This window comes from Microcebus murinus, chromosome X (genome assembly GCF_040939455.1).
Source record: "Microcebus murinus isolate Inina chromosome X, M.murinus_Inina_mat1.0, whole genome shotgun sequence".
Taxonomy (NCBI): domain Eukaryota; kingdom Metazoa; phylum Chordata; class Mammalia; order Primates; family Cheirogaleidae; genus Microcebus; species Microcebus murinus.
In genome coordinates this window covers 112,609,784-112,628,132 of record NC_134136.1, presented here as the reverse complement: position 1 = coordinate 112,628,132, position 18,349 = coordinate 112,609,784, and the positions used below count along the sequence as shown (strand labels likewise).

General features: G+C 33.7%; 1 protein-coding gene across 5 annotated transcripts in view; it reads left to right on the top strand.

The window, feature by feature from the left end:
* The window catches only part of RPGR (retinitis pigmentosa GTPase regulator), a 50,602-nt gene that overhangs the window by 13,118 nt on the left and 19,135 nt on the right, over positions 1-18,349 (top strand). For all 5 annotated transcript variants that reach the window (XM_075999672.1, XM_012736677.3, XM_075999673.1 and 2 more), the window contains exons 8-13: positions 4,236-4,397; positions 7,325-7,449; positions 8,939-9,121; positions 10,238-10,409; positions 15,710-15,795; positions 16,126-16,191. In XM_075999672.1, the coding sequence (XP_075855787.1) occupies positions 4,236-4,397; positions 7,325-7,449; positions 8,939-9,121; positions 10,238-10,409; positions 15,710-15,795; positions 16,126-16,191 (794 nt within the window). The remainder of the gene's footprint in view (positions 1-4,235; positions 4,398-7,324; positions 7,450-8,938; positions 9,122-10,237; positions 10,410-15,709; positions 15,796-16,125; positions 16,192-18,349) is intronic.

Genomic DNA, 18,349 nt, shown 5'->3' with positions numbered 1-18,349 from the left:
TTTTCTTTGTGATATTCACAATGTATAATTTGGGAATATCTTTGTGATTTTATGTTCTGTTACAATAATTCATTAAAAAGTGGTAAGGTTATAAATTACAGATAATAAAATAAAGAACCCTAATAGTAATGTCACTTTTGTCTTATGAATTTAATATTTCATATGACATGCCCTTTCTCAGGATTCTAATCACTATTTTGGAATATACTCACTACTTGCTAATATGCTCACTAAATTGATTCTTCCAAATTTTTTCAGCATTAGATTTATTTTAGATGAGTGGTATAGAGGTAATATAGTTAGGTAGTCGATTATTATGATGATATATTTTGCTCAAAAAGAAATTAACAGTTTCTGAAGTCACCACTTAATCTTTAGTAACCCAAAGTTAGAAGTGTTCTAGATGATATTTGGAGCCAGACATATTGTATGATTCCATTTTTATGAAATTCAAGGAAAAACAAATCCAATCCATAGTGTCAGAAAGCAGAACATTAGCTGCCTGGGGCATGAGGATGGAGTGAGGATTGACTTGAAAGGGGCATAGAGGACCGTTTGGGGTGATGAAAATGTTCTATATTTTGATTGTGATGATGACTACATGGATGTATGCATTTGCAAAACTCATTGAACTGAAAAAAAAATTGAGTGATATCCAGTTCTCAGATGATATGCATAATGTTATAAGGTGAGTGAATGATATTTTATCTTTAGATTTTCCTTTCTGATATGGCTTTTCCTTGACAGCCTCTTCTAGTCCCAGTCATGCTTATTAAGCTTTGGTTTTCCAGAATTACAGTTTCCAGATGGAATCTTTTCCAAGTTAGAAATAATTTTTTTCATAACCTCAACTCTAAATTTAAAAATCATTCTGAGGTTTAGGATTTTTCTGAATTTCTGCTGATGAAAAATGAATTTTCATATAATTTCATATAAAAATATTTATTCTAGAAATTAAGCTTTGAAATTAATCCTCATACATTATTTAAAAATTCATTCTGTAGGCAGAAATGCAACTTGTTCTTTATGTGTTATGCATTTTCTCTGTTATATGTTATGCATTTTCTCTAGTTTATATAAAGATTATAGAAATAATTTATTCAAGGTTACCCCGAAGGACACATGTGTTGATTATATAACAATAATAAGTCATTCAACCATGCATTATAAAATATTTTCATGTAAAGTGAGAAAGAAGATAATCCATGATACTTTTAATTATACTTAAAATTTTAAATGTACATAAATGTGATATTTTACAGTATTAATGACATTTAGCTTTTTGTAGACTTTGTTTTGAGGTTCAAAATCTGGTTTTTAGAAATTGATAGCTCTCTCCAGATTTTTGCAGACATTGGAATCTCACACACCAGTGAAGTTTGTTTTTCTAAAAAAATTATGTGATACATCTATTTGACAAGACCTGGAGCAATTGCCGTCTGCTGCTAAGGTTTCTACCACAAATGCAAGAAAAGAGTATCCTTGTACTTCCTGTCTGTCTGATTGTGGCAGCTAGGATTGAATGGGGGAATATAGGAGAAAAACTTGGTAATACAGGGAAAAACAGAGAGAGATCATTTTTGTAATTCATAAGTAACCTTGTAAACAGTGAAGAGCTTGTTTTACTACCAAGAAGAATCTAAAATTTGAGTTAAAAAATTATGAGAACTAACAGATGGTTGCCAACTTCTGATTTGCATTTGCCTAAATATGGACATTGAAAAAATGCCTGTTTTCACTATTATAAAATAAGGAACATTTTCAAAACAAAAATAAAAAGCTCTTAATTATATAGTAAAGGATACCTCCTTAAATAGTATAACTTCATCTGTATGGAAAATTTACTACTTTGCCTATTTTTCACATATCTCCATGGAACTGTGAGAGCTTTAGTATGAGCTAGCCCTGATGTATTCTGGAAGACAGTGTAGACAGAAATATTAAATATTTAGTCCTAACTGATGAAGAAATGGGCCTGAAGAGTATATTGATCATCAGTTTGACTACATGCTAAATTGGATTACTAAGAGAGTTATGGAGCACTTTGCAAGGCCCTAAGGATAAAATAGCTAATCTTCTGTTCTAGATCATTCTCTTCACTAAAGGAAAGGACTTGGATTAGATGATTCTATGGGAGACCTCCCCACCTTTGTTTTCCTGTGTGTCTATAACTCTGATCTTTAAATCTGTTTGGGTATCTTTCATTAAACTATTTTAAATTTAAATTAGTTAATTGCTAATAAACTTAAATTTGAGATATAATATTTTCATGTGACCATGATAGTTTAGAAAATACAACTGATTGTAGTGATAGTGTGATTGTAGTTTCTCCTTAGGATTTGGAAAACAGTGGACTTCTGTGGAGAAAGTGTGAGACTAAACTTGGGACACACTAAGTGAGGCAGAGTGATAGATATAATCTTGTATATCATCCATAGCAATTACCAAAAGACAAGAAAGACTGGTTATAAGATGGGGTCCACAGTGAAGTTTAGGTCCCAAGGCAAATGAAAATTTATCTTAACTTCTCCATATTTTGTTTGGACAAACCTAAGATCTTTACAGGGCACTAAGTTCTTAGTCCTGAAGTCAAATATATTATGTGAAATTACAGTCATATTGATCTGAAGCCAACTAATCAAATCTGTTTTCCTAATGTAGTATTATTTACTAACATTAAATTAAATGTCACAAAGGTGATGTAGCCAAAAATTATATTAGTTGTTTAATATCATAAAAGTGATGTGACCCAAAATTATATTAGCTGTTATAAGTAATATCCTTAGATAAAAGAGTCTTAGGTCATTTTTAACAGGCTAATGAACAAAACTTTTGTAACATGATTCAGGCTGGGTAAATGGCCTCATTTCACAAGCTAATTAATGTCAGACAGTCTAAGAAATTTAGAGTAATTTTTTGTCAGCTAGAGAAAGATAATTATTTTAGTTTACCCAACATTCTATTAAGGTGAACATTTAGAACTGGCAATATGCCATGTGATTATTAATTAAACTAAGAAATGGTATTTTTATATTAAAATAAGGATCTGTTTTTTTCATTGCTTCAATATGGCTTCATATCCTTGATACAGCATATTTTCTTTAAAGAGTTATATCTATATGTCTCATTTATGAAGCAAACATTCTTATTAGACAGAAAAAATATAAAACTACATGATAATAAGCAGTTATGTGTTCATCAGTCCCCCCATTGTCAGAATAAATGAGTTGCTAATTACTTTTTAGGAAAATGTTCTTTACAATTTAATGTCCTATTATGTTTTCAAATCTGCCTGAATGTTTTCTCATTTAATCCTGACAGCAACTCTATTAGACACGGATTATATCATCAGAGAATCTAAGTAACTTGCCTACTTGCCACAGCTAGTAATAATGAAGGTTTCGCTTTCAGAGTGAATATTAAGCTCTTGCTCTCCTTCCTATAGTACAAGAGAGTCAATGTACTGAATAAGGAGAAGTGACTAATGCAATCAACACTGCGCTTCCTGATGTAGCGGCTAGAGAGATTGTGTGTCTAAAAAGACCCTTTCAACTCTGCTCATGTATCCTATTTTTGTATTTTCCATTTCTAGAAAATATATGAGCTAATATTTACTGAGTTATTGGAGGTACTTTGGAATTACTTCCAAAATATCAGTATAGAGGAAAGGTTTTCCCCCCCTCCTCTTACTATTATTGCATTTTCTGGTAAAGGAGCTTTATTTGTGAATAAATCTAGCATATCTACTGTACATTTTCATTCTCAAGACAATTCTCTGAAGTTTTGTTTTATAAAATAGATTATTAAGCTACTTTTAAAAATAAGTTTTTCTGTAGGAAACACTTTTTTTTTTATTTGAGGAAGTGAAAGGAATTAGCTTAATGACAATTGATGTTTTTTGAACTGAGGTGATGATTATAGGGACATTTCAGGTAGTTCCCCAACTTATGTGTCTTATGTCATACCTGTTGCTTAGTTACAAGAATTCCTTTTATGGTTATGTACAAAAGATAAAAACAGACCCATGCCATAATTTTTACAGTTGTATACCTTTCCATTTTTTTCTTCCTTCATCACTAAAAAATTTATACTTTAGTAGTATTTTTATATGGTATTTTTTCAGAGTTACATAACCGTCATTATGACAGGTTGAATATCACAATTTTTCTAGATATAATGGTGACAGTGTCTGCTTCTATGCAATCCTTTTCTTCTGTTTGCCCCTTTCCTTTCAGAGAAAGCTGTGTATACCTTTGGGCTGGGACAGTTTGGTCAGCTGGGTCTTGGCACTTTTCTTTTTGAAACTTTAGAACCCAAAGTCATTGAGCATGAAAATATTAAGGATCAAAAAATAAGTTATATTTCCTGTGGAGAAAGTCATACAGCTTTGATAACAGGTATGGATTAGAATTTCTGTTATGTATTTATAGAATTGGGTATAATTTATTATAAAATAAATAATATATGATATGAGTGTATCTAACTTAAGTAAAGGAATTAATTACTCAGAAAATGGAATTACTTGTTTAATATCCCAAAGTATAAACTCCTTTTTATTATCTTAATTTAAAATAAATGTGAATGATCCAAAGATTTAGAACTTCCAAAGATTTAGGCCAGTGATGTCAGAAATAAGACCATCGTATTATACTTTGGCAGAAAGCTGAAATATTTTTGAAATTGTATAACTCTGCACAAGCCAGAGGGAAAAATCCCACAAGAAAGAATTTCTTCTAAAACATGCTTCCTGTTCAATCTGACAGAGCATTTGGGCTGAGTAAATTCTTATGTTTTTGCCACCAGGAGGCGTTTTCAAGAATGACTCCTTCCTTCTAATTCCATGGTAATAAACAGGAGAGTACTTCAAAGATCTTCTTCTACTCTGATTTCTCCCTTATCCCTGTTCCTTTGGACCTACTTCTCAGCCTCAGAAATTAGGTGCTGCTAATGACGTAGGACGCAATAAATATTCTCCCCTAAAATGATTCAGTTACTTACATGTATTGATGTAGTCCACAATTTTAAATGCTCTGTAACAAAAGGATCTGTAATTTCCCTAGTTCTAGCTAAAAATAAAGTAAAGCATCAAAAAGTCAGAAATCTAGTATATTGAAATAATCCAGGTATTGGTATTTCTACTTTTTTTCCTTCTTTCTAAAAAAGCTACTGCTATCATAGAGCTTCATCTAGTGGCATCTGGTTAGGGAAACTAGGAATTAGCAAATGTATTACTGTTCGTTCTTTCCCAAAGGCCCTTTCAGAAAGGACAACCTGTCCGTTTTCAAGTATTGATGTTTTTGTTAATGTAGCATGAACTAGCAATACATAGAATGTAAAGAAGCATTATTCATTCATCATCCTATAAGAATTATTGATATGTAGTCCTTATTGTGGAGTCCTAATCTCAGTTTCTGTGTCCTTACTGTCATTTTTTATCAGCTCTAAATTTCCATTGATGTTAAATACACACTGTTTTTATGTATCATCTAATATACAATTAGATTATTTAATTAAAATTTTATAATACCTTTCTTCCTGATGACAACAGTTATAGCACAAATAATTGAACATTAACTTTGTTTGCCCTTTTGCTCATCAGTCCTCCCCAGGGGACAAATGTTACAGATTTTTTTTTTCCTCTAGAACTAATAAGATGTATATAGTGAGTTATCTGTAAGTTCTTGCCGATTCCACATTATGGCTAGTGGATCATATTTTAAAAAGCTCTCTGAAGTTGAAAGTACAATCAGGCAATTTGGATCAGAGTTTATTTTTTCAGGCAAAAGATAATAAAATTAAAAAGGCAAGTTTTAAAAAGCATTTTGGATGAAGAAATCAGGACCAAAAAGAAGGAGGAAGAAGGGATAAAGGCAATAAGGAGTTTTTATAAAAGAAATAAATATGTAATAGTGAAATTATAACTCTAAAGAGTAAACACTAGTTATCACTTATTTATGGGGAATCTTTTTAAATTAATTTTTGAACTTGACACCTTACTGAAATATGTTATTAAATCATTTTTATTCAATTTTCTTGGATTTGCTTCATATGCAGCCACTTTGTCATCTTAAACCAGAAGTCCCCAAATGCTATCCAGTCATTTCCCAGTTTCAAACCATTCATTTAGTTTCTTACTATTCTTAAAACAGAAATTAAAATTCTTAATCTGAACTAATAAGACCCTCTGTGGTATGGTTTCTTTTTACCTCCTTAGACTCATCTCATACCAGTCTCTTCTTTGTCCTTCAGGGGAATTGGTTGCCTTTCAGTTTCTTGCCCAAGTCATGTTTCCTCTTTGATTCAGAGCCTTTCTATGTACTGCTGGCTCTGTCTGGAAGATTCTTTGCTCCCTTCTTCTTGCAGTTAAACCCAACTCATCTTTTAGGTTTTACTTTGAAAGCCTTTCCTAATCCCCAGACTGGAGGGAAATCCTTCTCCTCTGCACCCTTTACTTCTGCTTGCCTCTTACCCTGCTTGAGATGCAGAGTATGAAGGAAGGACTTTAGTAAAGGAACAAAGGTTTAGTCAGAATAGCTACTGTGGCAGTGGGAAAAAGGATTAACTGGAAAGAAGCAACAAGATTTTTCATCATCATCATCATGAGCCTGATACCTGTATAGGAACTAGTTAGCATGGTTGGCTTATGGCATTATCATTAGGAACATTCTGCAGCCCAAGAGCCAAATTAATAAAAGAGACAGCTGGATTGATCTAGGCCAGTAGTTCTCTACTAGTGACGATTTTGGGTGTCTGCCTCTCCCAAGACACATGAGATGTCTGGAGACATTTTTGATTGTCACATCTGCAGAGGGGGGTTTTTCTACTGGCATTAATGGGTAGAGGCCAGAAATACTGCTAAACATCCTGCAATGCATAGAACAGACCCACACCACCAAAAATTATCTGGCCTCAAATATAAATAGTGTGCCAAGGTTGAAAAACTCTGAAAAAAGAAAACAGATTGTATTGGGATATGACGGGTCAGAGTACAAACATCTCTTTCCCTTTGAGAATATGGTGTGTATCACAAAATCTTATGCTGTATTGCCGCTGCTCCACACAGTGCCTTGCACAACGGGGCTTCAACTTCACATACCACCAAGGTTTAGTGATTTATTGTCAGAATATCTGTTGCCTGATGTGCAGGACCACAGAGACCTTAGAAAATGTGGAAAGATCAATGGATCTGAGTAAATTCAATGTAAAATTTGAGGGGAAAATTATAACTGCAGTGTATTAAGTAAATTAATATATTGGTCTGCTTACAAATAGATCCTTACAAGTAACACTTTTATAATTATCTTCATTTTTTTTTGCATTTTAGATGTAGGCCTTATGTATACTTTTGGAGATGGTCGACATGGAAAATTAGGACTTGGACTGGAGAATTTTACCAATCAGTTCGTTCCCACTTTGTGTTCTAATTTTTTGAGGTTTATTGTTCAGTTGGTAAGGGCATCATATTTCCCTGTTTACATTTTCATATTCTTTTATTTGAGTATTTCAGTATTTTATAGAAAATAAGTACTTTCATGTTTGTACAAAAGAATATCATGGATATATTTAATAAATATACTAGTTTCTTCAAAGCTAAATATCAGACTTTATGCCACTCTGAAAATTTGTCCCTTTCCTAATTTTCCTCCTTTAGCATCTTCTTTTTTGCCAAAATATTGACTCCCCTGCTTCATTCTCATATGTCTTTTGAAAGCTGAGACTGTGTTAAGCCTGTAAACTTTGTATCTTGTGTAGCACCCTGCCCAATGAGTACCTTGCTCATAGTAGTCTTCAATAAATGTTTGTTGAATAAAATGTTATGGAGACTCTCAAATCTGCACAAGAGAAATTCTGATAATAAATGAAGAGTTTTGAGATATGTTTTTTGGCTAAATTTTATTAGGAAAAAAATGCATTGTTTCACTGTCACATCACTATAAGGCATTGTATCTCTATTATTTCTAATACTTTTGCCAGTTAAGAACTATAGACTTTTGAAAATTCTCTTTACTTGGTGATGATAATATCACTTGAAATTTGTTCTTCTAAGACTCAGGGTCTCATACTTGGAACATTTCCTATGTATTGATTCGACAGCTGTTTAATGAAAGCCTTCTGTGTGTAAGATACTATACTATTATGGATACAAAGTACTGGATACAGTGATGAACAAAATGACCAAGTCCTCATTTATTGAGCTTAGAGCCTTATGGGTATGATAATTTTAAAAGGTGATATGCAAAAACATATATAAATTTTAAATTTGAAAATATGAAGGAAAGATTCAGAATATGCTATTTTTACAACACCATATAGAACACTATAAAAAGGCTAGACACTGTATTGAAAATACTGTGCTATGTTTTTATAGCATTTTCTTGAAAATCATTTATTTTTCAAAATTCTTTGAATGTTTTCATTTTTTATTGTTCCATCATCATGCATGCTTACATTTTCCTCTAAGGGACATTTAAGTGTTAAACTTAGAAAGTGCTCACATAAATATGGAGACTTAGAAGCATAATTATCCTGAGGGATTGATTCTTAGATCATATTTTTTTTCTCAGTAGAACTTCTCTGAGTAATTTTTTTAAGTTTTCAATGTTGCTCCCAGGTTAAAATATAACATTTTCTAACTTGTAAGGAGAAGTGTAATGTGCCAAGTACTTTTTTTCTATATATTATATTAAATTGAAAGTAAAATGGTAGATTCAACTTGTTATAATTTTCAATCATAGTGTTTAAAGAATATGTATTATAATTCATACACTATGTATTATAATACATATGTGTATATAATAGTGGGTGTATGTGTATATAGAGAGAGCAAGTCAGTCAAGGAAGTCTGGCACTAAATAAATGTCTTATAGCTGATAACAGTTAAAAACTCATTTGTGTTTGAAGCCAGTGTTGATTAATTTTCTGTGGATTTATGCTGCAGGTTGCTTGTGGTGGATGTCACATGCTAGTCTTTGCTACTCCTCGACTTGGTGTGGCAGAAGGAATTGAATTAGATGAAGGAAATGATTCTTTATATGCATCAACTTTTCTGCCCACTGGCAATCTGACCTCAGGAAACACACTGGATAGAACTCTATCAGCACGTGTGCGGCGACGAGAGAGGGTACAATCGCGGCCTGTACTATGTATTAATAATAGTATTATCTCGCACTGCCAAGAAAACATGAAGAAAAAATGCATTTTCTTTTTCAGTCAAAGAAGGGTCTTCTCAGATAAATTTGCTAAATAAGATTATTAGAGTTGAAGGCTTATAAACTTTTAAAGTGAATTCAGAGTTAAGCTGTTAAAGACAAATTACAAAATTCAAATTCTCATGGATAACCTTTGCATATAGACAGTGGTACTATACAAAGCATTCTTATACAGGTCTATTTTATTACCTGAGATTGAATGCTGAATTGTGTTTTTCAACTGCATGTGGATTGACTTCTACTTTAACTTGATATATGCTTTTTTGTTATTATTGTAGTAGGAATACTTAACATGATCTATCCATTTAACATATTTTTAAGTGTATAATACAATATTGTAACTCTAGGCACAATATTATGTTATACAGAGATCTCTAGAACTTAATCATCTTGCATAATGCTATATTCTTTTACTTATACCTCATGAGCAGTGGAAGGTTGTGCACTATAGTAAAATGTAAAATACAAAGAAATAAGAACTTTGAGAGAAGGAATATTTTCTTTCAGTTAAATTTGGAGATTCTCCTATGCTTTAAAATTATTGTTTCAGTGACATACATATTTTTAAAAAGTAAATGGCAAATAATTTTTAAAGGAGATATTCCCTTTTTTGAAAATTATCTTAAGTTCTAAGACATATTCCTTTTGAAATAAAAAGGTTAAATCTGGCTTTTTATCATGAAAGAGTATATATGGGAAGGTTGAGAAATAACTCATCAGTGTTTCATAGTAGTTGTTTGTTTACATCTCATGAGTAATTTTTTTGTTTCTCAGGGAAAAAGCACATATACTTTTTCCATCATGTGGAAAAAAGGTTTCCAAATTGACAACTTAGAGCAACTAAGATACAGAGATAACAGAACAAAACGTTTTTGAGCCCTTGGAGATTATTAAGAAGTGAATGTTGTGGAATGTTGGCAGACTTTGAAGTCTTTCTCTTAAATATTTTTAGCAACTGCAAGGAAGTTTATATAAATATTAAATATATAACACCATTTGACAGTTTATTTAACTTGCTTATTTTAAAGGAGAAATCCCCAGATTCTATTCACACTGTGCGAACACTACCTCCAATAGAAGGGACTGCTACTGCACCAGCTTTTTTCCCCCTTAATTCAGACCTTTTCCATTTATCTATGAGTAACCTGCCAGACAAAACCAAATCTGAAAAGGAGGACTCCTTGCCACCAATGGAGCCAGGTAACATTTGCTACTCTCTCTTCTGAGGAGAAATGTGACTTTTATTCCTATCATTTTCATGTTAAGATGTTTTCTCCAGTTAATTAAATTTTCTCTCCCTGGTTAGAGCCTGACATCTTTCACTTGAACTCAAATCCAAGAATACCCTTACAAATAGAAAGCACTGTCAGTGGCCCTAAGAGTGCCACATAGCCACAGCAGCATATTTTTATAGAGTAATACATAACATACATAGTACCTTCCTTTACTTTATTTCCTTTAAACCCTGAAATGACTCCATGAACTAGGAAGGAGTTATATTTTTCATTTTACAGATGAGAAAAGCAAGGCTTGGAAAGATAAAGTGACTTGCCCAATGTCACTCAGTTCATCAGTGGATAAGATTTGAATGCAGGTCTTCTGGACTTACATGAAATTCTGTATTTAGGCAATATAGCATCGTGGTTAAGAACATGGGGTATGGAGTCAAATTGATCTGGGGTCAGATACCAGTTCTAACATTTACTAACTGAAAAGGGTTTAATAATATCTACCTGAGAGAGTGACAGGGAGGACTAAATGAGATCAGGCATATAAAATACTTGTATTGAATCCAGCACCTCTAGAAACCCCTTAGCAAATATAGTTATGATTATTATTAACATTTCTACCTCACTGCCTATTAGATGAAGATTTCATGCTTAAAATTGTAATTCCAGCTCTTTTGCTATTATACATCTCTTCTAAATAATTTTGTTTACAAATATTTGTGTATCTTAGGTGTGTCTGTGTGTTACTGCAGGGCATGTTCTTGGATGATAGGGGCAGGACAAGAAGCCAGGACCAGGAGATCAGAGAGTAAGCAGTAGGGTTGAAATTAAGAAGATAAATCTAGGCATCAGGGATTAAGAACCATGGCACAGATAATTTTTAGTATCTTTGAGATCAGGAATTTAGGCAAAAGTTTGAAGTAATAAAGGATCAGGAACTCAAGCAAGAATTATGGGCCATGGAAATGGAATATAACTGTAACTGGGACCTTGCTAATGAGCTAATTTCCTGTATCTGACCCACAACTTTTGTATGTTTCCTTTTGAAATAAGAATCATTGTCTAATGGTGCTTTTCAGCCCTGGACATGGGAAAAGTAGTAGATTCTGACAAGTAGTGTATACAAGGGAAAAGATCTTTATGTTTTGGGGAAAGTTGTTTGCCACTTCAAGAAATTTGAATGTGAAAATATACATAATTTTATAGCTAGATCAAAAGGAAAAGCCATCCCTTATCTTTCTTGTGACTATTTGCTAAACCTCTTTTAATGAAAAGTATTTTGAAAGTTGTAGCCAGTGCATAATATGACTTTTTAAAATCATTCGCAGACTTCAGTCTTTATAATGGAGGAGAAGAGATCAGAATAGGTTTTGCTGAGAAGGTGCCATTTAAACTAAAATATAAAGGATAAGAAAGAGATGGCCATGCAAAAAGTATATATGCATTTCAGGCAAAGAAAATTATATAGACAGAGGTTTAGAGGCAGCTTATAAGAAAAGGAGAGATGACTAGTGGGGCTTAGAAAGTGAGGGAAAAGGCCCGGGACAAGATGATGATGATGGAGAAAGAGTGAAAAATTATTTGACTTTATAGGCCATAAGAGGTTTATTTGATTTGAATATTTTTGTTAAGTATAACAGAAATCAGTTAAAGAGTTTTAAACAGTGGACTCATGTGTTCCAATCCAATTTACATTTTAAGATGATCACTTCTGCCTTTGTGTGAATTATATGGAGGCAAGACTAGAAGTAGGAAAAATACTTGCGAGCCTTTTCCAAGAGATGATGGTGTTTATGGTGGAGATGGAGAAAAGAGAAGAGGGTAGATTTGAAATACATTTTAGACAAAACCAACTTGGCTTGCTAAATGTTAATGAATTAATATAGGCATGAAATAAAGGGAGGAATCAAGGATGATTCCTAAGCAAGAGGATAATTGACAAGTCTGAGGAAGAAATTTAAGAATTGAGCCTGAGATATCTGTGACACATCTAAGTAAAAGTATCAAGCAGATGGTTGAAAAACAAGCCTAAGGTTCAGAAGAGAACTCTGGGCTAGAGATGTAAATTTGAAAACCATCAACATAGACATGGTATTTAAAATCCATGGAAGTTGGTGAAATCACCTGTTAGAGAGTAGAATCAGAAGAGAAAGGGGCCCAGGACGTAGCCCTAAGAACATCTAGTATTTAGAGGGTAGAGGAAGAAGAGCCAGTGAAGAATCCTTCCTAAGCTTTGTCAGCCAGTAAGGTAGGAGGAGGGAAATTAGGACAGAGTAGTGTCATGAATGCAACGTACTGCTCAAAGATCAAGGAAAAAGAGCTCAAAGAAGCATCCACTGGATTTGGTATTATGGAGATTACTGGAGATCTCAACAAGAATAGTTCCAGCGGAAGATCAGTGCTGGAGCCAGAGTGTTAAAAATTGAGGCATGAAGGAGAAATGAGAAAGTGAAGAGGAGATAGGATATGTGGATAATTCTTTTGCATATTTGATGATGAAGTTGAGCAGAGAAATGGGCTGGCAGCTAGAGGGAGATGTGGGCTCAATAGGAAATACTGGAGCACATTTGTATGCTAATGGATGAGCCAGTAGTCCAGGAGAACTTGGTAGTATAGAAGAGAGAAAGTATAACCAAAGGTGCAAAGCTCTTTGAAGATAGGAGGGGTACACAGCAGCCTTTGATAACAGGAAAAATGCCCTACATTTTAAAAGGAAAATTAGAACTGGTGTACAAATGTAGGTAATTGGTGTATGTTTGCCAGTGAGCAGATCAAGTGGATCAGGTCCGATGACTTCTGTTTTCTCAGTCAAGTCTGAGGCAAGGCCATTAGTTTAAATAATCTACTATATATTTTCCAAACCTATGTTCTCTGCTCTGCCCAATCTATCTTACATAACACTTTCCATATTAATCTTCTTCAGGTGCAATTCAGTTTCCATCTGCTCTAGTGTCTTCAGTGAATCCTTGATATTTATGAAAACAAGTATAGATTTTCTCATATAACTCCCACCTGCTTTTCTAGCTTTATATCCGAATAGTTTTTTCTCTGATAACCTTTGTTTAGATCAGTAGTCTGCAAACAATGGCCCATCAGACAAATCCAGCCAGCCGCCTGTTTTTGTAAATAAAGTTTTATTGAAATGCAGCCATACCTATTCCTTTATGATTTGTCTGTGGCTGTTTTCACACTACAATGTCAGAAGTTAATTAGGACAGAGACTGTATAGACCACAAAGCCTAAAATGTTTATTGTATGGCCCTTTAGATAAAATGTTTGCTAACCCCTGATTTTGTTCAAACTGAGCTATTCAAAGTCTTAGTTAGTAGAAAGAACATGGGCTGTGGAGTCAGACAGACCTGAGATTGACGCTAAGCACCAACAGGGTCACTGAAGCTTAGTTTCCTCATTTATAAAATGAGGATATAATACCTTTCTTGTTGTCATGGAATTAATCTAACATATGTAAAAGCATATGTTCCTGGCATATGATAAGCTTTCAATATAAGCTTCTTTCCTCTCTTTGTTCAGATTACTGTTCTGCTACTTTATTAGGAATGGGCTTCATTTTCTTCCCCTTCTACCTCCTCCTCTACCTCTCAGAATTTGACTCATCCTTCCATGTACCTCCTTAATGAAACCTTTCCTGGTTGGGAACCTTTCCTGGTTCCCAACTTGGATGTTATTTGTCATTCCTCTATGCCATATGTTTTATATTCCCTTCTAGACTATATGTTCATTAAGAATTAAAAATTGGCCAGGTGCGGTGGCTCACGCCTGTAAACCTAGCACTTAGGAGGCCGAGGTGGCCGGATTGCTCAAGGTCAGGAGTTTGAAACCAACCTGAGCAAGAGCAAGACCCCGTCTCTACTATAAATAGAAAGAAAATTAATTGGCCAACTAATATATATAGAAAAAATTAGCCGGGCATGGTGGCACATGCCTGTAGTCCCAGCTACTCAGGAGGCTGAGGCAGAAGGATTGCTTGAGCCCAGGAGTTTGAGGTAGCTGTGAGCTAGGCTGATGCCACGGCACTCACTCTAGCCTGGGCAACAAAGCAAGACTCTGTCACAAAAAAAAAAAAAAAAGAGAGAATTAAAAATTACAAATGTATATAAAAATATCTGTTTTACACCTTAATGATAGACAATAAAAATAAACAAAAAAGAATTAGCAATTACTTAAGTTGCTATTCTGCATATCACCTCACATGGAATAGGTACAAATGATTACTTTCTCATTCAATTAAATTGATTTAAAAGGGAAAGATCAGTGTGGACTGGCATTTTTTAGTGAAGACTTCATTAAAGAGCTACCCTCAAATAAATATACAGGTGATCAATGAAAGTATAGTAAGAAATTGAGAAAAAATATAAGATCAAATAGAACTTATGACTTTTAATTATTTGCTTTATGATGTAATAACCTTATAGTTTTCTGTGAAAGTTTCTAGGTGCTTGTACTAGTAGTTCTGTTGCTACATTAAAAAATGACCCTAAAACGTAGCAGGTTAACACAGCAAACATTTGTTTTTTTCATACAGTTTCGGTGAGTCAAGAATCCAGGAACAGCTTAGCTGGATGGTTCTGGCTCAGAGTCTTCCATGGGGTTGCAGTCACACTGTCAGATGGGGCTGCAGTTATCTGAAGGCTTGCCTGGAGCTGGGGGATCTACTTCTAAGCTCATTCACATGGCCATTGGTGGGAGGCCTCACTTCCTCACTACATAGACTTCTCCATAGAGATGCTCACAATGTGGATTCCCCCAGAGCAAGTGATGACAGAAAGAGAAAGCAAGCAAGAGAGAGAGAGAAAAAAAATGCGTGTAACCAAGACAGAAGCTATGATGCCATTGCAGTCATGTCTGGTTATTTTATTGGTCATACACACACAGACCAACCTGGTGTAATGTACAAGCAAACTACATAGGAGGATGCAGGTCTTTGGGGCCTTTCTTGGTACTAGCTGTCATAGTGCTCGATACCTGGGTAGTATTTTCACAAACAAATAGTGTTTGCTTGTCCATATGAATGAAGCAATTGTTATCTAATCAGTGTCAAAGTTTTTAAATTTCAAAAAGAGATTTTAAAACTAGTTATCGCTCTGAATGAATTTTGTTCAATTTCCCTGACATTAGGTTAAAGGGCTTTTAGTAAAATTATACCTACATTTTATATTACAGAATAATTTTTAGTTTTTGTCAGTTGCCTTTCACTTTTCTGTTGAATCTGCATTTCCCTTTCCCCTTTTAATCATTCATATTATTTTTAAGATAAAATGATCAAAGGCAAAGAGATAGAAAATTCTTCAGGAGAGGATTCAGAAAGCCTTGGAGAAACTACTGATGTCTTAAATATGGTAATGATTTCCTATCTATCTATCTATCTAGATATGAGTTTGAATTTTAGTTCATTGTGTGTATGTATACTTGCTATACTCTTCTATGCATAAAAAGTTGCTTGTTTGTTTTCATTTCATTTTGTTCTTTTTTAACTAACTTTATTGAGGTATAATTCAAATGTAATAAAATTTATTTTGATCTTCACATTATTAGTATAGCCATTGAGAGTAGACTATATTACTATCTGAACTATTCATTTTATTTATTTATAATGTTTAAATATATAATCATATAGTCATATATGTAGTTTTATTCTTTTTAGAACTTTCATTTTTTATTTATTTCAGACACATATGATGAGCTGGAATTCCAATGACAAGTCATTAAGATTATCACCAATTCAAAAACAAAAGGTATAATGCAAACATTTAATATCATTATGGTGGGTAAGAACTGTTTAAGTTGGGAGGGAAGTTTCTGGAAAGAACACAAGAAAGGTAAGCATTTGTATATATTGGAATTTAAAAGACAGAGGAATACAATGTAAATAACCCCCATTTTGGCTTGTTCTGTTGGTATGTATTTTCTGTGATGCAACAAAAGTGGTAGAGTTTTATTGCTGAAATTTGCTCCTTGACATCACTAACTTAAGTTATAATAGCCATACATTTCTTTCTGTCAAGCAATAGATTATGATTATAGTTCTGATGTATAGGAAGAGGTCACTGTTTATTAATAGAGTGACTCTCTGACTTTGGTTGAGTATGATTTTGAATGAGTTACTATGCTACTATTACTGGATGTTATTAATATCTTGTCTAGCTCTAAAATTTTGTGATTTTAGTGAAAATATTTCATAATTACTTTTGCAATTTTTGGATTAGACTTTAATTTATCAAGTAATTAATAGCATAAAAACAAGATTAAAGTAAACATTTGGAAATTAGAGACCATTCATGGGTTAGAAAGAGAAACCTTTAACGACTAATGAATAGTAAGAGGATGGAATTGTGGTTTGGTTGTGGTTTTCACAACCCTGGAGACAAAGTCTTGTCCTGAAATCTTTTGCTTTTCTTAGCTTTAAGGACCAGTGGGATGAAAGGATAAGGGATTTGAGGATTAGGGAAATAAATTGGAGAACGTAAATTGAGGGGAGAAGGCTATTAAAAAACATTTAATTTCTATTTGTAGTGCCTTTGCTACATTTTGAAGTTAAAAATCTTTAAAATCAAAGCCACTGAAACATAAGAAAATCTTGCTAAATTATAAAAATTTAGAGCCATTCCTCATTAGTCCTATCTATATTACTGAGAGGCCTAATGAATACCAGCATTCCTTTGAATATGAGAGAGCTGTTCTAACACAGTTGTAGAAGCTCAGGGAATATTGACTGACTTTTTGACTAACTATACTTCCAAGTGGACATCTTTCCTTTCTCTTTTCTTATACTCTGGGCTCTGCCTCTTCTGAGCTGGTTTATTGTGCTAGGGAAAGAAAGGCACATACATTTAGAAATTAATTCTGGTAGCTGGGCCTGTCTCCCTTAGAGCTCTTTAAAGAATCATTACTTCTTTTTTTTTTTTTTTTTTTTTTTTTGAGACAGAGTCTCGCTTTGTTGCCCAGGCTAGAGTGAGTGCCATGGCGTCAGCCTAGCTCACAGCAACCTCAAACTCCTGGGCTCGAGTGATCCTTCTGCCTCAGCCTCCCAGGTAGCTGGGACTACAGGCATGTGCCACCATGCCCGGCTAATTTTTTTATATATATATCAGTTGGCCAATTAATTTCTTTCTATTTATAGTAGAGACGGGGTCTCGCTCTTGCTCAGGCTGGTTTTGAACTCCTGACCTTGAGCAATCCGCCCGCCTCGGCCTCCCAAGAGCTAGGATTACAGGCGTGAGCCACAGCGCCCGGCCAAGAATCATTACTTCTTAAAGAACAAAACCTAGAACAAATAGAAAAGGAAAGCACTTCCTCCTAAGCTGATGTACATTTTATACTTCATGTAGTGATTTCAAGTTTTGGCCCTACCAGGCCTACTTTAGTGAATAAAAAGGATGATTTGTTATACTATTTCTATATATGTGCTTGTTAATTTTTAACTCGTCCTGTTTTAATTTTCCTATGCCTAGCACTCATTACAATTTATACAATTTGATTTAGTTTTTACTATCCACAATTTGATTTAGGTTTTACTATCCAGAAACCCAAATCCATCTGATATTTGAATGCATTCGTTTGTAGAATTTAGGCCAACAATTTGGTTTTACCCTGGATTGTCCAGCAGGAAATTAATTTCATATTATTAATGTATCATCAAATTTCAATGTTTGATTTCATATCTTATATTTTACCCTTAGTACTTTTTCATGTATACAAATTAGTGTTTTTTCATGTATATAAATTATTATAATTCAGGAATTTAATAGATAGGAGGAAGAAGGTCAGAAATTTGAAAACCCCTATAAAGATTTTGTTTAGAAAAACAGTATATCAGTTATTCATTATTTAGTTTATAGATGAAAAAGATTTCATGTGCAGTTTTTATTTCAGTTATTTCTTCTAGAAATAAAC